Source organism: Bos indicus x Bos taurus, chromosome X (genome assembly GCF_003369695.1).
Source record: "Bos indicus x Bos taurus breed Angus x Brahman F1 hybrid chromosome X, Bos_hybrid_MaternalHap_v2.0, whole genome shotgun sequence".
NCBI classification, from domain to species: domain Eukaryota; kingdom Metazoa; phylum Chordata; class Mammalia; order Artiodactyla; family Bovidae; genus Bos; species Bos indicus x Bos taurus.
Genome location: NC_040105.1, coordinates 145,290,338 through 145,314,648, shown reverse-complemented (window position 1 = coordinate 145,314,648; position 24,311 = coordinate 145,290,338). Strand labels below are relative to the sequence as shown.

General features: G+C 35.8%; 1 protein-coding gene across 9 annotated transcripts in view; it reads left to right on the top strand.

Annotated features, from left to right (window-relative positions):
- The window catches only part of SLC6A14 (solute carrier family 6 member 14), a 436,539-nt gene that overhangs the window by 408,736 nt on the left and 3,492 nt on the right, over positions 1-24,311 (top strand). For 6 of the 9 annotated variants that reach the window (XM_027535163.1, XM_027535164.1, XM_027535165.1 and 3 more), the window contains 12 exons: positions 179-327; positions 2,243-2,408; positions 5,374-5,505; positions 6,982-7,146; positions 7,950-8,088; positions 9,507-9,639; positions 12,517-12,657; positions 18,079-18,307; positions 20,071-20,196; positions 21,780-21,898; positions 22,455-22,554; positions 22,815-22,924. In XM_027535163.1, coding sequence (XP_027390964.1) covers positions 179-327; positions 2,243-2,408; positions 5,374-5,505; positions 6,982-7,146; positions 7,950-8,088; positions 9,507-9,639; positions 12,517-12,657; positions 18,079-18,307; positions 20,071-20,196; positions 21,780-21,898; positions 22,455-22,554; positions 22,815-22,924 — 1,709 coding nt within the window. Of the gene's footprint in view, positions 1-178; positions 328-761; positions 1,327-1,451; positions 1,544-2,242; positions 2,409-5,373; positions 5,506-6,981; positions 7,147-7,949; positions 8,089-9,506; positions 9,640-12,516; positions 12,658-18,078; positions 18,308-20,070; positions 20,197-21,779; positions 21,899-22,454; positions 22,555-22,814; positions 22,925-24,311 lie in introns of those variants that run through there. The other 3 variants (XM_027535171.1, XM_027535169.1, XM_027535170.1) reach the window with 3 other exon arrangements.

Sequence of the window (24,311 nt, the reverse complement as noted above, 5' to 3'; positions counted from 1 at the left end):
ATAGGTCCACATACACGTGCATGTGCATGCTCACACAGACACAAACACACACAGACATACACACCAACCTGTGCTTCATTCAAGACAAAATTAGATGAAACTTACTGATATTTTCTCCTGACTACCTTCCCACTTCCCTTATGGACTTTCTTCTGCCTTACCTGCTCAAATTCCCCAGGGCATATTTCTATTGCCAATGGAAGATTCTTGTCAGCCGGTGGAGAGCAGAGGAGCTGGACGCTGGACCCAGGACTTGGCTCATGGCTGGTTCATCCGTGTGCAGCGATTTATACTGTGCCTCATATAACTGACACCATCTTTTGCCTGGTATGATAGAGTTTAAATCCTTTGAGTTTTCTGAAGAAAAGGTGTTACCTTGGTAAACAGAATTATAATAGTACTTTCCTCCCTGGCCCAACCAGGATGCTTCCTCATAGTTTACTTTCCAGGCCTCGCCTTTCTTGCAGAGTGGAGTCCTTTGTTAGGGTTAGAATTTCCCATAAACCTGCTCAATAATTTGTTTTTGTTTGGCCTCTTTGAAATTTACACAAAGCATTCCCTGTAAAGGGCAACACTGTCCTGAAGGCTGAGAAAGGCACTTCAGACACAGGCTCAAAGTTGCTCTTTTCAGGTAGAGCCAGCTGAGTAATCTTATCTCAACTGGCTGCTTTTCAAGGTGCCCAATTCACGAGCTTTCCTCTCTGGGAGCAGTGTTTGCCCCAGGGGATCAAGTGCTTTCTAGTGAAGGGCAAAACTTTGGGAAATCCCAGAGCCCAGGACAGTACAGTCTGTTAAGGAGAATCTTGGGGAATGGAATGAACCCCACAGACCATGTCCTTCTCTGCCTCAAGCACTGGTAGAGATCAGCACTTGGCCCCAGGACAGAGACCAGACTGAGAGGTTACAAGGAAGCAGGGAACCCAGGAAAGGAGGAGAGACTGCAAAGGCAGCTGCCAGGCTCTGAGTCAAAGGCTATCAGTCATCTCTGCTCCGACTGCTCCACTCTCTCACAGCCCAGCCCTTTCCCGGGGCCGGGGCAGGGGATTGCTACATGCCAGCTTACCTGGGGAAAAACCGGAGCCTCACTTTAGTCCCTTCCGGTAATTGACATGACAGGGCAACCAGGCGGGGGAGGAGGGAGCTTCCCTCCATAAATGGTCCCACCCCTGGGCAAGGTGGCTCACTCTGGCAGCTAGTGACTGGGGAGTGTGTATCCGTCACCAGTCAAGCTCGGCCAGACTGAGAGACAGGCAGAGCAGCCCAGGGAGCCAGTGAACCATGGACAAGTTGAAGTGTCTGAGCTTCTTCAAGTGCAGAAGGAAGGAGGTAGGAGTCTGTGAGCTGCGGACCTGTGGAGGGCTTGGGAAGGGAAAACTTAAGGAGAGGCAAATCTCAGCTTTTGCTCTCTTTGGCTATTCCGTTTACCACATTTCTGTTCAACTGCCTTCAAGTGTGACTGAGATGTCCCCATAGAGGAGAGGAAACAGGACAGCTCTTACTCTGGTAGCGAGAAGACTTATGGTCGCCTCATCTTCTGCCTTGGGTATGCCCACCACTTTCTGTGTTCTGTCCCTCTCTGAACTGTGTCCATAGGTTAGAGGGAAATAAGAAAATAACCTGACCTGAGGGAACCCTTCCCTCTTCTCTGAAGTGGAGAGAGTGCCGTTCCACCTGATGGGACATGAGAATTTGTCTGAATATTATTTTGTGGCTTTCAGAAAAGCACTGGTTTTACTCTGGAAAGGAACTCAAACTTCCCTGACAGCTCCAAACACCAAAACTAGCCAGCATGAAAAAGAGTCTATGAATTTTTTTAAAAGCAGAAACTATATTTGAACCTGTTTTTCAAAGAGCTCCTCCAATTTCAAGAGTATTGATTTCACCTAATTCATCTTTAAGACATTTGTACTTGAAATTTTATTTGGCCATCTTCATTTGCCTTTTATACTGGGTGCCACATGGAACCTTTTCACTAAAATTTGGATGACATAACCCAAAGAACTAGTAAAAATATCCACCTACAGAGGTTTTTTCATTTTAAAAGCAGTCATGCACAGAGGTGTCACTAGCTTTGGAAAACGTTCTCTTTGGCTATGTTTTTCAGGGTTTGTTTCTCTCTGTCTCTGCCTGCCTGCCTCTGTATGTCTTTCTCTCTCTCACTGTCACTCTATGAATTTTTGAAATTATGCTTCTGTGTAATTTTTAATAGAAAAATAAGCTGATGATATTTTTCTTTTTCTAGAATGCTGAGGTTGCACCCGAGAATCTTCATGTTAATGAAAATGATGAGAATCAGGAGCGTGGTAACTGGTCCAAAAAATCAGATTACCTTTTATCTATGGTTGGATATGCAGTGGGACTGGGGAACGTGTGGCGATTCCCCTATTTGACCTACAACAATGGCGGAGGTACTACCCGCTGCCCCAATTTATTTCCCCTTCAGTTTTAAGGGAGGTGCTCTATGGCCTCTGATGATATTTAAGACCTAAGGAAAGGTATATGATAATATGGGTTAGTGGGAGGATGGGAAATGAGCATACTTCATTTTATTATTAGACCATGGTTTTCTAGCTCAAGTTGGAAAGCTGGTTTCATAAGATCTTCAGATATAAACTTGATAAAAGTTGCGTATTTAGCACTTCTGATTTCTCATTTGAAATCCCAAACAATCTTCATATGACTTACTCTTCTTAATTTATACATGTTCCTATAATAATGTATTCAGACTCAAGTTGTGTTTTGCCTAATTTATTGCTGAATCTAAGTAAAAGGCAGGGAATTCTCATTCTAATAGGAAATTCAAATAAATCATTTGCTTAAATAAAATAAGGCATTACATTTTGGAAACTTAAGTTTGGAAAGAGTTGATTAAAAGGTAATTAAAGGTTTTGTACGTTAAGCTGCAATATCAGTTACATATATTCCAAATTGGATTGACCAGGTAGAAGATCCTTCTAAAATGCAATAGAATTTAATTCAAGGCTAGGTGTTTAATTTCTGTAAAACAATATGGTTTATACCTCATAGATCACTAAAGAAGACTCAATTAGAACAAGGAGAAAAAAATAATTCTGAAGTGACACCCAAAAGGAAACAGAATGAATTGCACAATCCTCTAGTAATGTTGAAACAACTTTTCACTTACACCATATTTATTTACTTGTAATTACAAGTCCTATTAGAAGTGTAGAGGTGACATTCCCTTATATTTCAAAATTGGATACCAGTGAAACTATGCCACTGTAATTATTTTTCTTGGTACAATAGGATTTTGTGTGGCGATATTTCAATCTTACATTCCTTATTAATTGGTTATATTAAAACATTCATATTGCCCTTCAAAGATTTAAGAAAGGAGCTCTGTTTATCAAACACTTTAAGTGTTGGTCCATAAATTACCAACATAAATTACCAACTAGAGCCAACATTGTTTAATCAAGAGTTTAGTATACATTTGAGCTGGAAGATTAGTCAGGAATCATATGTCCTAAGGTCAGTGTAGTTGAGAAAAGCATTCAGGTTCCTTTTCAGCCCCTTATGTTCAGGTTTAAATTAAGAAATACCCTGGGAGTTGATGTCATAAAGGGCCAGTACTTACTATAGATTTCTAGGAACTATATCAAACTAGGTTTAATATAGAATTTTTAAACTTAGCTGAAACAAAATGGCATTATTTTATTGTATGCTATTACCTCTCTCACTGTTTCCTCTAAAAATTAGCTTATCATATTGGCTCTCATTTTTAAAAGATCACATCATTTGAGTAGTGGATGATCTATTCTCTCTCAGTTGCTTCTCTTTTTTGCCCAAGGGTAGAACAGGAACACGAAATTCAAATTTGTCAAAAGTTAATAGATTAGATTTAAACTTATGGTCAGGCTTAAAAGACTGTTGCTAAAATCTGGAATCATTTTTATCTTTAGATGCTTTTTAACACTATAAGAAAGAGAAGTATCAGACTACCTTAGGGTCTAGGTCAGTAGTGTGAACTTTGTATTGCTAATCTACCAGTTATGGTTGTTATTAATAATGAAATAATATAATGGGTGAAAAGCCATTGATAACACTGAGGAAAATTGATTTTTGTGTGTGTCTACAAACCTGCTTACACTGGGCTGGCAAAATATTGCATATTGTTTTTCAAACAGATATTTTGTATTACTTTTTCTTCATATTTACCATTGGTGGGAATTAAACTTCTATTAGTCATAGTAATGATGGTATGTACATTGCAACATCTGTAAAAACATATTTGTCCTTATGCTCTGGTGACTAGTGACTTGCATGTAACAAGTACTTTATTGTCTTCTTATTTTTAGTAAAATATATTTTTAGGGTTAGAAAAAAATGTAATGCCCAGGTATGGTGTTATAGTATCATAATGGGAAAACTATATGAAGAAAAAAATGTACATAATCCAACCCAAAGTCTATTTTACTCACTTATTCCACATTTTCTTATTAAACACTGTTAATTTAAGACTTCTAGAATACTTAAACAACAAATGTAATATTCTGTCCCCGTTTCTACCAAAATTCTGGTCAAAGTTTTAATGAATTGTATTCCCTAAAAGGAGACAGGATAAACGTAAAATAATAAAAGGTTTAACAACAACAACAACAAAACCAACAAAAATGGGACTGAATAATCTAAATGTAGGAATATTAGTCCTTATGAAATTGAATGTTAATTCTGAGTACATCTCAAGGGTTCAAGATTCTTAGACCAAAAATAATGTTTCTTTAACATTGAGTGAAGACACATGACTATTTGGAGAATAATGAACTTAACTGCAATAGCTTCTACTTTGAACCACATTTAACATTTAAACCCTAAGCCTTAAAAGCAGATTGTTTTTGTTAGTTTTTAAGGAGAGAGGAGGGAAACTAGCTTTGAACATACACTATATGCCTGCCTATTTTGTGAAGTGTTTTCACATAGGCTCTGTGATTAAATCCTTACCACAAACTGATGACTTGGCATTGCTCTTCCCATTTATGAGGAACCCAAGATTGAGAGGTTAGATAAACTGCCCCAGGTCACATAACTAGTACATGATGAAGCCAGGATATAAACCTAGGTCTATCTGTCTCCAAAGCCTATGATCATTCAACTTCTTTGAATTGCTTTTTATGGGTTATTGTTTTTAATAATCACAACAACCTCATTAGGTAATACCAGCATCCCCATTTCATGGATGAGGAATCCAAGGTTTAGAAAATCAACAACTTTCTTACAGATTTGAAGCCCAGATTCAGTTCTCTCTGACTCCACTATATCAGACTGCTTTCAAAATGTTGTGTTGGTTGTCAAAGTGCCATCAAGATTTGGGCATATAATAGTACTTTGGTTCTTTTTTTTTGCCTTTTCTAGGTGCCTTCTTAATACCATATGTGATTATGCTAGCCCTGGCTGGTTTACCTTTGTTCTTCTTAGAGTGCTCCATGGGACAATTTTCTAGCTTAGGTCCAGTTTCAGTTTGGAGGATTCTTCCATTGTTTCAAGGTTGGTATTAAAATGTTTTCCTTATGCTTATTGGTTTGTTTCTGCATATAGCTGTCCTCACTGCGTGGATGAAAGCATTTAACATTTGGACATGATGGCCCAGGTAGTAAAGAAACTGCCTGCAATGCAGGAAACACAGGTTTGATCCCTGGGTCAGGAAAATCCCCTGGAGGAGGAAATGGCACCCACTCCAGTATTCTTGCCTGGGAAATCCATGGACAGAGGAGCCTGGTGGTCTATACAGTCCATGAGGCAGCAAAGAATTGGACACAACTGAGCAACTAACTTTCAAAGTCAGAGACATACATTGTTTTTTTATTTGCCACCATCAAATTTAGAAATCAAATGTTAATATGTATTTCTCTTTATCTTGGGCTGCAGATATTGTTGGGGTTAAGAAGGATATGAGGAAGTTGTTTTATTTTCACCTTTTGAATTCTCTTGGCAAACAGTCTTGTGTGTTAACTTTATGGCTCTGCCTTTTCTTCTACTCCGTATGCGGTCTCTGTCATGTTGCTTTTGCCTATCTTTTACAATGCCTCATTCAGGAAAGTTGAAGGGCAGGTCACTATTTTTTTCTTGGATGATCCTAATGGAAATAGGACACTGGGAACATTTTTTTTTTTAATGCTTTGATTGTTATTAAACATTAAACAGCCTTTCTGTTTGAAGATTATATATCATTTTTGGTACGTGCTAGCTGCTGAAAGCTACCTGTAAAAGTTTCAATGTAACATCAAAAATACACTTATAGTGAGGTGAAGAGACTATTATGCTGGAATATTAAGGAAGCTACCTCAAAAGTTAGTCTTAGCATAGAAGTGATATTCAGTGTGCTAAGCTGCATTTTCAAACTAGAGAGTTAAAGAAATTTCAGAAGTTTAAATTCAGATAATTACAATTTACTGAATTTTCTTTACACACCTTGTAGAAATGCTGTACATTTCCCCTTAGGACATTCTTTCAGAGGCTTTATCTTCTACTTGTCAAAATGCTGGTGTATAGATGAAGATGGGAGTATTAGTCACTGAATCGATAGGATATGAGCTTTGAAATTTTTTTTTTTAATAGTACCCACTCTGACAAGAATTTACAGACTTAATAAGAATGAGTAAAGAACATGGCTTTTCTTTATGTGAATTCAGTGGCTTAATATAGATCTTTAATCTTAGCACCTTTTCCTGATCAACTCAAAATCTGTCTAAAAAATCAATCATCAAAATAATTTTGAGAAGCTATTCAGACAACAGTACTGTCTCCCACGCCTCCAATAAAGAGAAAACATTGAAACAGTTTTCTCAGTTTAAAATAGATTTTGTGGAAATTGAGAATGCAGCTGTATGAATTAGCAAAAGAAATTTCACTTATTTTTTTAATTTTATTTTATTTTTAAACTTTACATAATTGTATTAGTTTTGCCAAATATCAAAATGAATCCACCACAGTACTTATGTTTTTAATTGTTCTCTTTTCCAGGTGTGGGGATTACAATGGTCCTGATATCCCTTTTTGTGACAATCTATTATAATGTCATAATTGCCTATAGTCTTTACTACCTGTTTGCTTCTTTTCAACGTGAACTACCATGGTCAAAATGTTCCATCAGTTGGGCTGATGGAAACTGTAGCAGATCACCTTTCGGTAAAATTCATTTATTTATTGTTAACTCTGAATCATTCATTCTTTTATATTTTCTAACAAGATTAAAGGCCTAAATCATTTCCTAACAAATTTAGGTTCAACTTTAAGTGAGCCACAGGTTACTGATGAAATCAGAATAAGTCATGTATAATGTGAAAGTTGATTAATGCAATATGTTAATTTCTGAGGGCAGCCAGTAAAGCTAAACCACTACTTGGAGTACTTCTTGCAGACCTAGGTTGTCAGTGGTAGACAAGGAAGAAAATGGGAAAGTGGTAAGAGAGAAAATCACTGTTTATGATACATAGTAGTGTTCAGGAGATGGTGAGTATTGCTAGTCTTTGGAATAATGTAGCATCAATATTGTAGACTATTACCACTGGGATTGGCTGTGTATATTGGAGAATAAATTGATACAGATTTAACACTTCTTAGGAATTTAAAGGTGTCATTTATTTATATAGGTTAAATAAGTCCACATATGAAAATTTCCCTAGAGTACTGAATCCCAATTGAAATGACTATTACTCTATAGCTGTTGTTACTGTAAATAAACTGTAAATATAAAAATACATAGTTTAAAAGGGCAGCTATTTTCATACTCACCCTCAGCTTAGTAGTAGAGAAAATTTAAGTTGCTGAGTGTGCATGGCTTATTCCATTTGTGAAATTTCTACTCCACATTCACTAAATAAGAATTTAGACAGTACCTTAAGTATTTCACCATTTAAAATTTATTTCCAGGAAAGCACTCGTCTAAAACTAAGTACATGTCTGTGTGTATTCTTGTTTTCTAATTTTAGTGACACATTGTAATGTGAGTATAAGCATAAATGAAATCTTTCAAGCGAATAAAAGCTGGGTAGACGCCAACAATCTTACCTGCATCAATGGAAGTGAAGTTTATCAGACAGGACAGCTTCCCAGTGAACAGTATTGGAAGTGAGTACAGTACATTATCTACATCCTAAGCAGATGTTAGTAAAGTTTTTTATAAATAAAATAAAATATTGATCAGCTCCTTTCTTAACTCGTATAAGAGCAAATTATACTTCATTTGACTCAAATGTTTATCCTGTGTGAATAGTAGTAGCCTGCAAAATTAGCCCATAGCTAATAGATTGTCATTCATAAGTTAGTTATTAAATGGGCACAAGGTCGTCAGTGATGATTTATATAGTGCTTATTATCTATAAGTTAGGGCATTGCTTTGAAGAAAAATATGCAAATTTTAGACTATAATGAGCAAGTTCTAATGATAAACAGTTGGGTGATGAATAATACTAGGGGCAGAATTGCTATTTAAGGCTGAAATTCTTCATTATTCATTTTGTTTATAGTTGTCGTTATATGACAAAATAGATGTTTGGGGTTATATTTGCTTTTATTAATTTTAAATGATCTCTAATCTCCTTACTGTATACCTGCCCTTTACCCTTATATAACTTCTTTGACTACTGCTGTAATGAAATCTTCCTCATCTCCATGTTACTGCTCTGTGTGACCCTTTTAAAATTTGGCCCCTGAAATGTTCTAAACATCAAGCTAAGAAGTAAAATCCTATATCTATATATGTCCCTAGTGGAAATCATGGAATTTTCCAGAAAGCCTTTGAAAAAGGTATAAATAATGGGACCATTTAGCTTTGATAATAACAACAAGTATGATGAATTAGAGCTTCCCTGGGTCAGGTGGTAAAGAATCTGCCTGCAATGCTGGAGACTTGGGTTTGATCCCTGGGTCTACGTTCAATCCCTGGGTCGGGAAGATCCGCTGGAGAAAGGAATGGCAACCCACTCCAGTATTCTTGCCTGGAAAATCGCATGAACAGAGGAAACTGATGGGCTACAGTCCATGGGGTTTCAAAGAGTCAGACACGACTGAGTGACTAACACTATGATGAATACAAAAATATTTAATACAATTTAAAATGTCTTCTCTGTCATTTTAACTTGAGAAAAAAATACCATAATGAGTAAAATAATCTGATGTTAATTTTTTTCCATAGAGGAGCTTTGAAATTTTAGGGGAAAATCGGAGCTAAAGGAATGAGTGGATCTTTTATTCTATGATTTGAAATTTTGAATTGGCTGCAGTTAACCAGAAAGTTTTGAGCCTGACTTATCACTGAATTATTTTTGCCCCTCCATACAACTGTATCAGTAAAAGGCTCATATGACATTGATGTCATATTAACATTAATAAATACTAATTAATATTAGTATTAATATGAATAAATATGAATTAGTATGAGTATTAGTAAAATACTCATGAAGCTTCCCCTGTATGAAAGGTATTACAAAATTCCATGTATTAAGATGAATGATTGTGTGTTAATCAAAGGACATCTGTGTTTTCAGTAAAGTGGCACTCCAACGGTCAAGTGGACTGGATGAGACTGGAGTCATTGTTTGGTATTTAGCACTTTGTCTTCTTCTGGCTTGGCTCATAGTCGGAGCAGCATTATTTAAAGGAATAAAGTCTTCTGGAAAGGTAATTTAGAAAACACCTTAGACAGTGATGTTGCTGTTTTCCAATTTCATTGTAGTTCAATGCCAAGTAGTATCAAATGCATGTTCTTTTCTATCATGAGATCCTTCGAATGTGTGAAGAGCTTTCTAAGTAGGCAGCCTCACTCTAAGAAAATACATAACAACACTGCTATTGTTAAAAATAAAACTAGCAAAAATTAGTACTAGATGTGTGTGATTTCTCTAAACTTGGACCCTTCTAGCTGATACAGCATTCTGGGAGTATATTTTTAAAATTTCCATCCTATTATAATAAAGAAGCATCTTGAGTGGAATTATATGTTACAATTTTTGGTTTGGAAAGTCTAGATCCCTGTTATATATGTTATATAGGGTAATAGTGTCAGCATTCCCATTATTCCATTGTTGGAGAGAGAAAGAAAAAAATAAAGCTATACAAGTGTTCTCTTAAAGCTTGCCAAAATTGACTCAGAACCCTCTCTCAGCAGAAAGTCCTCTTCTGAAAAACATTTCCTATGTCATTGTTTTATTTTTAAACTTTCAGAGAGCACTGTGGCAATATCAGAGAACATGAAATTTTCTCTGTGAGCAGCTGTACAATACCCAGAAAAATAAACATGTGTGTGTTTGTAACTACCAGACTGAAATTTTCATAAGGACAGAGAACAAGAATAACTGTGGATACTATCTTTGTGTTCCTGGTACAATATCTAGCACAGTTACTGTTACATTGTAATGGACATACTGTTAGATCACAAAAATACCAGGAACATCACAAATTCAGTGGAAATTTTCCAAAACAGTGTTGCGATTGTACATTTTTTAAACCCTTGGTTGATTTTTGATGTTAATATTGAAAAATCCATGAAATTCCATTTACCCAGGCAATTAATTTTTACTGGTCTTGGGATGGTTTGTTTAAATCATCTCCTTGGGTATATTACCAAACATAGGAAATCTATGGAGCAAAGAAATTATCCACATTAATGAAAAGCTAGCCTCAAAGGCAGTCTGTTCATCTGGAACCATGTATTATCTAGGATACAAGCAGTTCACATGTATATATGTGTGCTCTCAAACACTTTTAATGGTAGCTTTAAGGATAATAATATCAAGTGTCCAGTACTCACTTTAAAAACTTTCACAGGATTTGAACAGAGACTAACCACTGCAGTTAAAAGTTTACTTTTTAAACTACTTTAAAATCATTTTCCTTCCCACCTTAATGCACTAATTTACCAAGAGGTGATTTTCACTATCAGACATTTGTTGTTTAGTCACCAAGTTGTGTCTGACTTTTTGTGACCCCATTGACCAGCACACCAGGTTTCCCTGTTCTTCACTATCTCCTGGAATTTGCTCAAATTCATGTCCATTGAGTCAGTGATGCCATCCACCATTTTATCCTTTGTTGCCCGCTTCACCTCCTCCCCTCAATCTTTCCCAGCATCAGGGTCTTTTCCAATGAGTTGGCTTTTTGCATCAGGTGACCAAAATATTGGAGCTTCAGCTTCAGTATCAGTTCTTCCAATGAATATTCAGGGTTGATTTCCTTTAGGATTGACTGGTTTGATCTCCTTGCTGTCCAAGGGACTCTTAAAAGTCCACAATTCAAAATCATCAGTTCTTCATGTTCAGCTTTCTTTGTGGTTCAAGTCTCACATCCATACATGACTACTGGAAAAAGCATAGCTTTGACTAGACAGACCTTTGTCCGCAAAGTGACGTCTCTGCTTTTGAATTCGCTGTCTAGGTTTGTCATAGCTTTTCTTCCAAAGAGCAAACATCTTTTAATTTCATGGCTGCAGGCACCATCCACAGTGATTTTGGAGCCCAAGATGATAAAATCTGACACTGTTTCCACTTTTATCCCATCTATTTGCCATGAAGTGATGGGACTGGATGCCATGATCTTCACTTTTTGAACGTTGAGTTTTAAGCCAGCTTTTTCACACTTCTCTTTCACTTTCCTCAAGAGGCTGTTCAGTTCCTCTTCACTTTTCTGCCATTAGAGTGGTATCATCTGCATATCTGAGGTTGTTGATATTTCTTCAGTCAATCTTGATTCCAGCTTGTACTTCATCCAGCCTGGCATTTTGCATGATGTACCCTGCATAGAAGTTAAATAAGCAGAGTGACAATATACAGCCTTGATGTACTCCTTTCCCAATTTTGAACCAGTCCGTTGTTCCATGTCTGGTGCTGTTGTTTCTTGACCTGCATACAGGTTTATCAGGAGGCAGGTAATGTGGCCTAGTATTTCATCTCTTTAAGAGTTTTCCACAATTTTATGTGATCCACACAGTCAAAGGCTTTAGTGTAGTCAGGGAAGCAGATAATTTTTCTTGCATTCCCTTGCTTTTACTATTATGCAATAGATGTTGGCAATTTTTTTCTGGTTCCTCTGCCTTTTCTAAATCCAGCTTGTACATCTGGAAGTTCTTGGTTCATGTACTGTTGAAGGATAGCTTGACGGAGTTTTAATATTACCTTGCTAGTATGTGAAATGAACGCAACTGTTTGGTACTTTGAACTTCTAGATTTACAAGCTGAATTTGGAAAAGGCAGAGGAACCAGAGATGAAATTACCAACATTTATTAGGATACATTTAGGAAAGCACTTCATCTGGATTTCAAATAACCATTGCTGAAATAGTCTTTATTTACAACATAAACCTGGGAAACATTGCCACATACATCAGAGTGTTTTGAAAGTGGATCATTCAAAGAGTGGTAAACAGAGAAAGAGGAAATTACGCCAACTTTGGTATAGTATTATCAGACATTAATAGGCTAAATATTTCAACTGGCTAGTAACTTTGTATATAATTATATACCATGAGTTTTAAAAATAATAACTTTTGGTTGTTCTTGGTAGGTGGTGTATTTTACAGCTCTTTTCCCCTATGTTGTCCTACTCATCCTGGTGATTCGAGGGGCAACTCTGGAAGGTGCAGCAAAAGGCATTTCATACTATATTGGAGCACAGTCAAATTTTGCAAAACTTAAGGATGCTGAGGTAAGACAATTTGGATTTCACATTATCTAAGGAGGTAAACCTTAGATAAAGTCAATACTGAAAATCTTTGATTACCTAGAGTCTTGTAATGTAATAGCTTGTAAAAGAATATGGAGTTAAATTTATTAATGTTTCTGTCCACTAGGATGCCTGATTTTAAGTGTTTAACATGACACTAATAGTGTCTTATTGGAAGTGAGACTGTCATTTTTAGCAACAGGATTTTCAAAGTCATTTTTTCGAAACTGATCCTATTTGACCAAAAGGATTTGGGGCTTCTTAATCTGAAAAAGCATATTTCATGCATGAATACCCACAAATTGATGACCAGGGCTTCCCAGGTGGCACTAGTGGTAATGAACCTGCCCGCCAATACAGGAGACATAAGAGACGTGAGTTCAGTCCCTGGGTGGGGAAGATCCCCTGGAGAAGGGGCAACCCACTCCAGTATTCTTGCCTGAAGAATCCCATGGACAGAGGAGCCTGGTGGGCTACAGTTCATGAGGTTGCAAAGAGTGAGACACGACTGAAGTGATTTAGCATGCATGTGACTTATCAGATAAACGTGTAGTAGATTTAAAGATTACAGTTGATGGTTTAATCGTCTAATATAAACTTTGTCTTCAAAAGTTAATATTCTGAAGTTAAAACATAAATTTGAAATGAAAAATTCCATAAACAAAACTGTTACTTGTATACTAGACACATAAATATGTGCCGTGAATATGAATTGGTAACCCCTTTTAATATTAGTCTGTCTTCAGATAATGGCTATGTGTATCATATGTACATAAAATCTTTTACAATTTTAACTGCAGAGGGCACTGCCAGTAAGTATACTCCATTGACTTTCCTTCTATTGATACAGCCTAATAACACTTTCACTTAGAATGTAACATGTCACATTCTTAGAATACATTAAGCTTCTGGTCAGGCAAAATCCCACAATATTATATTAAAATCAAGAAACACTATAATATCATATTAGTAGTATTAGCCAAAATGGATATTAGTTTTTAGCTTGCTATGGTATTCTTTGTGGAACTCATGCTTTCAGCAGTTGCTATGTTCTAAATACTCACAATATCGATATTTAATTATTTTTTGTAGAATGTTTCTGATAACCAAGTCAAATTTATCCATTTTTAGTCATGGAAATCCATCCTTTACCTTTTTGAAAATTGAGAGGTCAGTCTCTGGCCTTTGGTTACCTTCTGTGTGTCCAAATCATTTTCACTCAGTAGTAATCACAAAAAATCACTCTAAATCATTGATCTAGGTGGCAGATTCATGTTGATATATGCAAAAACCGATACAATATTGTACAGTTAAAAAATAAAATAAAATAAAATAAATCATTGATCTAAATTGATGACTCCAAATCATTTTCGAACTATGAACTTTTATTGTTTATGTGTTGGAGATCAACGTACTTTGATGTATCCAAAGGCCACTGTTTATTTCTTCATTTTTCTCGGGCCTCACATTTTTTAACCTTGTTTGTTAATCTCTTCCCAACTAGATGACCATTTTTGACGATGGATAAGAAACAAATAAAATGGAAGTTGGGATTCATCATCTTCTCTCTGTTAGGTTATTAAACAAGATAAAATATGTTAATATACTTTGAAATGGTAAACTGTTATATAAATGAGCACACAAGTATTTTAATTATTTCTGTTATATAATACTAAATAATTGTAGAATGCAGCATTTTTCCTAAGAAATGGACCCTCCATTTTCTTTAAACCTCATATCTTTGAGCACAGTGGAAAAGCTCCTTTGATATTCCTCTAAGTGGCTTTTAAAGCCTCAGAAACCTAGGCTTTATAGCTCCATGAGACTATCCTGAAATTTTTATGTGACTATTTTATACTGGTCTGTGTTTTGGTGTCTCTATTATCTTTAAAACATCAGAGCTAAGCCTAAAGTTCTGTATGAAACATACAGTTTAATTCTCCTACCTCCCCATCCCAACACAAACACTGTCCTCACCCCTTCTTTGGGAGTGCTGGCAATGAAAAATTTTTCTTAGATGTTTTTTATTCCTCTCCAATTTATATTCTAAGCATGCAATCACACGTATGTATTTTTCCTTTTCTTTATTGATATCTCTAGGGGAGTAGAGAACCACACAAATTGATAGCTAGAGGGGTCTCCAGTGATTGTTTTACTAACTCCTTCATTTTAGAGTGATAAAAGTTGAGACCCAGGAAGATTCACATTTAGTTAAATTTACATCGCCTGTTTGTGCATCTTGAATTAAGATTTCCTAATCCCTAAACTTGGAGAAGGAAATGGCAACCCACTCCAGTATTCTTGCCTGGAGAATCCCAGGGACAGAGAAGCCTGGTGGGCTGCCATCTTTGGGGTCGCACAGAGTCAGACACGACTGAAGCGACTTAGCAGCAGCAGCAGCAGCAGTCCCTAAACTAATAGTCTTTTATATAGCTGTGAGATGGGTAGGTATAGAGATGATAAGTATGTTTGGAACTAGGCAGCCTAGTTATATCATTCATGGTATGCACAGCATTCTTACACAACTGAGACCTGCCACACCACCTCCAGACCCCTTCACCCCACTCACATATGCATGCATAATGTATCAAGTCAAAGCAGCTGAGAGACTAACATAAGCATGTTGTTCATCTCTTAATATGGGTTGGCCAAAAAGTTCATTTGTGTTAGCCAACCTGATATGTAAAACTCCCTAAGAAATGAGTGCATCTTATTCCTCACATGATTTTCTTATCTTGTTGTTTAGTCACTAAGTCATGTCTGACTCTGTGTGACCCCATAGACTGTAGTCCTCCAGGCTCTTCTGTCCATGGGATTTCCCAGGCAAGAATACTGGAGTGGGTTGCCATTTCCTTCTCCAGGGGATCTTCCCAACCCAGGGATAGAACCCGAGTCTCTTGCATATCCTGCACTGGCAGGCAGATTCTTTACTGCTGAGTCACCACTTAAATATAACCAATTGTTAAATGTATAAGTGAAATAACCATGATCTAGCTGTCTATCTATGCATCTATCTACCCATCTATTTATCCATCCATTTTACTTTCTACTGGCTTCCTGCCATTATAAAAGCAATTTAGTATAATAATCATCTGCTGCTGCTACTGCTAAGTCAAGTCAGTCGTGTCCAACTCTGTGCGACCCCATAGACGACAGCCCACTAGGCTCCCGTCCCTGGGATTCTCCAGGCAATAATACTGGAGTGGGTTGTCATTTTCTTCTGCAGTGCGTGAAAGTGAAGTCGCTCAGTCAAGTCCGACTCTTCACGACCCCATGGACTGTAGCCTACCAGGCTCCTCTGTCCATGGGATTTCCCAGGCAAGAGTACTGGAGTGGGTTGCCATTGCCTTCTCCTAATAATCACTTAATATCAAGCTATATTCTGAAGACATAGTAAATATGTATTTACTCCTAACAACTTTATTTCTATTAAAATTGGAAATAGATTACATACCTTTCAAGGAGAAAATTATTGTTTTTAACTTCCACAAATGAAACTGAGTATCAGTTTATATTTCTTTTCCATAAAAACATAATAGCTATCATTGAATATCCCATTGCTTTGCATATGTTATCTCATTTAATTCTCACATCATTCTTAGGACACATATTTATTACTACTATTATTATCATCATCATCTCCATTTTACAGATGAAACAGGCTTGAAAATGTTAAAATAAATCAAATTCAATGAAAGTGAGAGGTATTGGGTTTAGACTTCATTCTGTTTGATTCCAGAGCTAGAACTGTTAAGCCACCATGTTAACATGCCCTGCCTTCCATTAACCAATCATATTTCTAGATAGACTAAAAATACACTTTTGCCTACTTATATGCCAACCCTATTATTTGAAGTCTCCATAATTAGATTTTTCTTCAGAGTACTGTTATATCTATAGAATTTCACTATTAAGATGGATTTACCTAGGTTAGTTTCTAAGACTAATTATTGCCCTTTAGCAAAGACATAGGAGGGGTAAATTGTGAAAGGGGGAAAGATGAAGGGGTTGAATTAGATGAAGAGTGTGAGCACTGCTTAAAGAGATAAGGCCAGCTGCATGGGGCTCTAATCAAAACATGGAATGAGGGAACTGGATGATTGAAAGTCAAAGTGAAGTCACTCAGTCCTGTCTGACTCTTTGTGACCCCGTGGACTGTAGCCCACCAAGCTCCTCCATCCATGGGATTCTCCAGGCAAGAATACTGGAGTGGGTTGCCATTTCCTTCTCCAGGGGATCTTCCCAACCCAGGGATTGAACCCCATATGTGGCAGAGGTGGGGATACAGATCAATGGGAAAGGGATGGACTATCCAATTGATACAATTGATATCCAAATAATATAATGGATAATATCAATTATCTTCAATTGATATTTCATTTAGAAAACAATGTATTTGGATTTCTATATTAATATGCGTTAAATTCAATTTCAGGTGAATTGAACTTAAGGATATGAGCAAAACTAAGTCTTTTAGAAGAAAATATAGGATAGTAGCTTTATGACCTTGGGCTAAGGATTCTTTCTTTCAGTCAGAGAAATCAAGGACAATACATAAAAGCAAAGATAGATACCTTCAGCTACATTAAAACAAAATCTTTGGTTCATCAAAGGACACAATGTTAAGAGGGGGGAAAAAGCCACAAATTGGGAGAAAAAATTAAGACATATAACAGATAAAGGATTAGAATCTGACTACATAAAGAATTCCTAGAGGTCAAATAAGGCAAATAACCCAACTAAAACACTGGCAAAATATGTGAACAGGTATTTCACAGGAAAAAAAAAACTATAGAATATAAACAAATAAAAACATGCTAAGCCTTATAAATTATTTAAGGTTATCAACACTCATTTCACAGCCATTAGTTTGGACAGCATTCAAAATTCTGACTGATGTTAGCAAGGATGTGGGGGAGTGAGAACTCTCATACCATCTGGTGGGAGTGCAAACTGATACAACCACTTCAGAGAATAATTTGGCAATATTTAGTTGAATTGAAATTTCATATGGTTCAAACTGATAATGGATAAATCTCATATACTACTGAATGGAAAATGCAGGTTGTATTAGTTAACATGCATTAAGATAACTTTTATATAAACTTAAAAACATGCAAGGCTAAATGCCATATTGTTTAGGATAGTAAAAATGTGAAGAAAACCAGAGAAATGATAAACACAGTAGTCAGGATAGCAGTTACCACTGAAGTTGGAAGTGTGATATAATCAGGAAGGAGCACAGGTAGGATTTAATAGCCTAGCAACATTTTATTTCTTAAGCTCAGTAGTGGGCATTTAGGTGTTTGTTTTGTTTTTATAAGTTATTCACTTGTATATATGAAATATTTTATACAAATGAAAAATTAAGTGTGTGTTTTAAAATATTATTTTCTTTTATAGGTTTGGAAAGATGCTGCCACACAGATATTTTATTCTCTGTCAGTTGCCTGGGGTGGTCTGGTTGCCTTATCATCTTACAATAAGTTCAATAACAACTGCTACTCAGATGCCATTGTAGTTTGTGTGACAAATTGCCTTACTAGTGTGTTCGCTGGATTTGCTATTTTTTCTATATTGGGACACATGGCTCATATATCTGGAAAGGAAGTCACACAAGTTGTAAAATCAGGTATGTAATGCTATATATAGCTTGTATATAGCTCATTTAAGAAACACTGATATACTTTATAGCAATTAAAGCACTCAAGATTTAGGGTATTTTTTCTTTCTCATTTCATCTTAAATAACTTGGTTGTTTTAATCATATAATAATTCTTAGATGATCTGAGAAACAAGACTATATTACAGAACAATTGTTTAAAGTTTTTTCCAAATTTTGTTTAGTGCTTAATATGAACTACTGTTAATATGAACTACTTACAGCACAATTGCAAGTATTAGGCATCACGCTATGCACTTTACATTATCTTCATCTGCGTGTATGTATATAAATATACATACAGATATACATACATATGTGTATTAATATATATATGAATATGTGAGAGAAACTATATATGAAAATTAATCCATGTACAATTACACTATTATATCTGAATTTTTAAAATGCACAAATGTCATATAGATTGAAACCCAACTGACTTTGCGTATACAGCTGTGTCCAGCTTTAAAGGAATCTGATTAATGAACGTCTTAACTTTAAAGACATTAACTAGAGATGCTTAATTATCCGGCTTGGTGGCTCAGACGGTAAAGAATCCGCCTGCAATGCAAGAGAGCTAGGTTCGATCCCTGGGTGGGGAAGATCCTCTCGAGAAGGGACTGGCTACCCACTCCAGTATTCTTGCCCAGAGAATTCCGTGGATAGAGGAGCCTGGCAGGCTACAGTCCATGGGGTCGCAAAGACACAACTGAGCAACTAACACTTTCACTTTTGAAGACTCTTAGGAACAGAAGTCTAGGGTTCTTTTAAGTCAGTTTTTCTTACTAAATTTCTACCTATTGTTGGTATCATTTGGTGGAGAGACTGATGAATGAGAATAGAAAGGACTAGAAAGGACTTTGGAGATCATGTAGTGTTCAGCTTCTCATTTACAGAGGACGGGACTGAGCATAGAAATGTTATGTCTTGCAGAAGATCAAAAATTAGGAAGTGATAGAGCGTAGGCTAGAAGCGAATTCTCCTGACGCCTAGGTCGGTGCCCTGAGAGGTTGGAGATACTTAAAATACTTAAACTAAGTATCATATAATATGATTTAAAAAATGTTAACAAGTGTCTCGAAAGGCAACATACATCAAATAGAAAATAAGATTCAATTTATAGTTTTATTACATACAATCTTGCAGGTGTCCATATAATAATTTAAATAGCACTAAATTTATACCTGTTATCTTGTAATAACCTATAATGCACTATAATGTGCAAAAATACAGAATCACTATGTTGTATACCAAAACTAACAGAATATTGTTGTAAATCAATTATACTTCAATAAAAAATAAGTTGGCACCACACAGCTGTGAAATGTACAGTGAAAAAAATAAATGACACTACATATTGTGATATTGGGTAAACATTGGAAAGAGAGTTGACTGGAGTTTAAGACAGTTGTTCTTCATTAACTAAAAAAAAATAAAATCAGCCCAATATCAGTGATGTAGTTAAGATTTCTTATGTGAGAAATGTACCATTTACAAAATTTATCTCACTAGCTTAATTTACAACACGTTTACATTATCATATTATAGAACAACCTACATAAACACTTTTAAAAAGTGATAGTGAAACAGTTGCTAAAGAATGTATATTATCCATTGGATTGCCAAATTGAGATTTTTCTAGTATCTTACTTTGAAAAATGTTCAAATATGTGAATTTCTTTAATTTTCTTTAACTTAATTTAAATTAAAATTCCATTAATTTTTCCTAGGTTTTGATTTGGCATTCATTGCCTATCCAGAAGCTTTAGCTCAACTCCCAGGTGGGCCATTTTGGTCCGTATTATTTTTTTTCATGCTTTTGACTTTGGGTCTTGACTCTCAGTTCGCTTCCATTGGTAAGTAATACTCCCAATGTTAACATATCCCTCTCATATTTTACTCTATTTCAAAACATCATTTTCTTACCCTTGTTGCCCCTGTCTAGCTTTTACTCTAAGAATGATCTTTCTGAAAATTCTTTTTAACTTAAATTTTAAATATGGAAAAATACAATGTACTCATGTATCAGATACTTGAAAGGAACAGACATTAATATTTTATGTTTGCTTCAGACATTTTTTTATAAAAATAAACTGTTACAGATAAATTTGAAGTCCTTTATGTTTCTTTGCCTAATACAATTCACATTTCTTCCTTCCTAGAACGCAACTGTCACCATGGATTATATATGTTATTTGTGTACATTGTATATATATATCCATAAATAAGATAAAATTTTTAAATTTTCACATAAATGTGAAGTTTCATAGCATACATACCATTCTGACAGTTGCTTTCTATATGTATTATGAATCCATGTTGATACACAGACATGTGTTAGTTGCTCAATCATGTCCAACTCTTTGCTACTCTCTGTGCATGGACTTAGCGTGCCAGGCTCCTCTGTCCATAGAATTCTCCAGGCAAGAATACTGGAGTGGGTAGCCATTCACTTCTCCAGGGGCTCTTCCCGACCCAGGGATTGAACCCGAATCTCCTGCATTGCAGGAAGATTCTTTACCATCTGAGTCACCAAGTTAATTCACAATCTGCTACCATAATTATGGGCATTTGGATTATTTCCAATTTTTTTAATTAATTTAATTGGAGGCTAATTACAATATTGTAGTGGTTACACGCACTGCTGCAGTAATTAGTCTTATATATGGTTCTCTTTACACACAGGAATTTTCCCTAGGGTTCAGTTCAATTCAGTCGCTCAGTCCTATCTGACTCTTTGAGACCCCATGAACCGCAGCACGCCAGGCCTCCCTTTCCATCACCAACTCCCAGAGTCCATGTCCATTGAGTCAGTGATGCCATCCAACCATCTCACCTTCTGTCGTCCTCTTCTCCTCCTGCCCTAGGGTACACAACTAAAAATTCTGAAACCGTTTTTGTCATATCACACTGTTACATAAAACTTTTAATAATTTATAGGATAAAGCCCAGCCTCCTCCAGTTGACTTTCAAAGCCCTCCAAAAATTTCAAACATGTTTCTTAATCCTTTACTCATATATCCTTCTACTTTTAGCCAGTACCCTGTTTCATGAACATATTTACTTCTTAAACCTAGAAGGCCTTTCTGTAGCCGTGTGAATTCACCTTATTTAAAAGTTCTACTAAAATTCTTCCTTCCCTATAACCCTCTTTCAAACTTCTTCAGCCCTTGGGAAACTATTAGCTTATAATTGCTACCAATGAAAAACCTTATAAAACAGACTAAAAACAACAAATAGAGCTGTATTTGATTTTTTTTAATCAGAACTGATGAGTGGTGACTGCCAAGAGAAAGGACCCTATGGATTTTTAAAAGCAAGAAGTTGGGCCCAGAGTATATTCTCAACATATATTTGTAAATTTGATTAATAGAAGTTGATTTCTATGATTAAAATTATTGGCAAATGAGTTGACATGTCATTTTTTTTCCTTCTGAAGAAACGATTACCACGACAATTCAAGATTTATTTCCCAAAGTGATGAAGAAAATGAGGGCTCCCATAACTTTGGGTTGCTGCTTGGTTTTGTTTTTCCTTGGCCTCATCTGTGTGACTCAGGTATACTACAGTATTTTTCCATAGACAAAATATTAGTTGGAATGTACTTTATAATCTAAATGAGGAAGCCATGGTTTAAGAGCATGTTTAGTATAGACTTCAAGATTTTCTGAGTTTTAACCCAGATTCTTTCCCCATCATAACACAATTTCAATAGCATGTATAATTTGGTGGGGGGAGCCCAATAGTGGACAATTTCCCCAAGTACAATAAAGTTACAGACTTTGTAGGCTCTAACTTTTGTAGGCTGTAATATAGTCTATATTTCTTGGCAACTACAAAAGAGCACACTACCTTTCATTTTTATAATCAACTATTCTAAATGCTTATTTTTTTTAATAGGGACTCATAATAGAATAAAAGGTATAGCCTGTTTGAGATATGTAAAGGCCCATTTGTGTTTACATTTGAAACATTCCCTTTTACATTTTGGCAGAGGTGAAACCAAGGAGCATATGTTAAAATCAAATTAGTAGATTCAATCTGAGTACCTCATCAATCATAAAAGTAATTAAAACTATATTTAAAAGTAACTGACGTGGTTTTTTTTTGGTAGGCTGGAATATACTGGGTTAATCTGATTGACCACTTCTGTGCTGGATGGGGCATTTTGATTGCAGCTATACTGGAAATAATAGGAGTCGTCTGGATTTATGGTAAATAGTGACTACAGAATGATCTACACATTTTATTAAAATGACTTAGTTTTATTCCTTTTCATTATGTTTACTATAATAATTAAGTATAATATACTGGGCAAAAATTTATTATGAATAAAATGTAGTTAAAGGTATTATATGCTTCATTGCTATAGTATAGGAAAATGTTTAGACATAGAAAGACAACTTAGAGCCAGAATGATTAATGAATGAAAGTATGAGTAAGGGCTGAATGCACTCTTTATTGCTGTTTTTAGGAGGGAACAGGTTTATTGACGATATAGAAATGATGATTGGAGCAAAAAGGTGGATATTCTGGCTATGGTGGAGAACTTGCTGGTTTGTCATTACGCCTATCCTTTTAATGGTAAGTATTAACATGCCATGAATCTGGTATCAATAATATATATATTTAAACACTTGTAAGGTAAACTTGAATTATTTACATTAAATACAATAAAGAAAATTAATATCATTTTAAAATCAATGATTTTCAACTTTTCATGACTGGTGCCTACAAGTTGCTAAAATTACAGTACCCTTCTTTGTTGCATTATTTATGAGGCCATAGGCTTAAACATTTACTATTTGAGACTTAAAGGTATCCTAAAAAGTACCTAGGACAAGATACTTAAAAATTATCAATACAATAAATTTTTAAAAACCAGTCATTTGCTCATTCCGTAAAAAATATGCTGAGCCACCTACAATGTTCTTAACCTCTCTGTTTAAGACCCAGTCTCTGCCTTCAAGGAATTCAATCTAAATATACTAACTGCTAAGGAACAACACTCAGTTATTAATGCATATTTTTATGGGAAGTAGTATCTGAAATTACAAAAACTCACGTGCGTCAATAGAGGCAATAGTTTATGTTAAAAATTAGTGTGATTTAGGAGCTGAAGGGAGAAGGACATGGCAACCCACTCCAGGATTCTTGCCTAGAGAATCCCGGGGACAGAGGAGCCTGGAGGGCTGCTGTCCATGGGGTCGCACAGAGTCAGACATGACGGAAGCGACTTAGCACACATGCATGCATTGGAGAAGGAAATGGCAACCCACTCCAGTATTCTTGCCTGGAGAATCCCAGGGACAGAGAAGCCTGGTGGGCTGCCCTCTATGGGGTCTCTCAGAGTTGGAAACAACTGAAGCGACTTAGCAGCAGCAGCAGCAGCAGGAGCTGAAGGAACGCAAAAAATAAATTTAAATAACAGTTCAGGACAGTAAAAGGCTGAATGCCAAGTAAACACTTCATGGGACAGAAAATTACTATGGGCTAGAGATAATGGTGGGGGTGGGGCAGGGGGAAACTTTATTGAGGATGAGTTTTGGTTCTCATTGCCTCCATGCTTCAATGATTTCCCTAGAAAAGGGTATTATGTTAATTTGATCTACACTTTATTTTAGAGGGTGTTTTTAATATTTGGCTTTGACAGTGCTACTAAATATTGTTTTCCTCATTTGACAAGTTTCCATAATAAAATAAGCCCTTTCTCAACTTAGAAAATCTAACTAGACATTTTAGCCAGCTAATTTCATTGATTTCTAGGTTTGACAACTGGATTTACTTTAAAATGCAAAGGTATTATATATTAAATGATATACATTATCATCTATTTTGTATAAAGTCATACATATTACACTCCTATCCCTCATCCACTCTTATAATTACATGAAATTATGGTAATTGTGAAATAAACTTAGTATAATGAAATTAAAGGAATTTTTTTTCATTTTGTTTGCTTTACAGATTT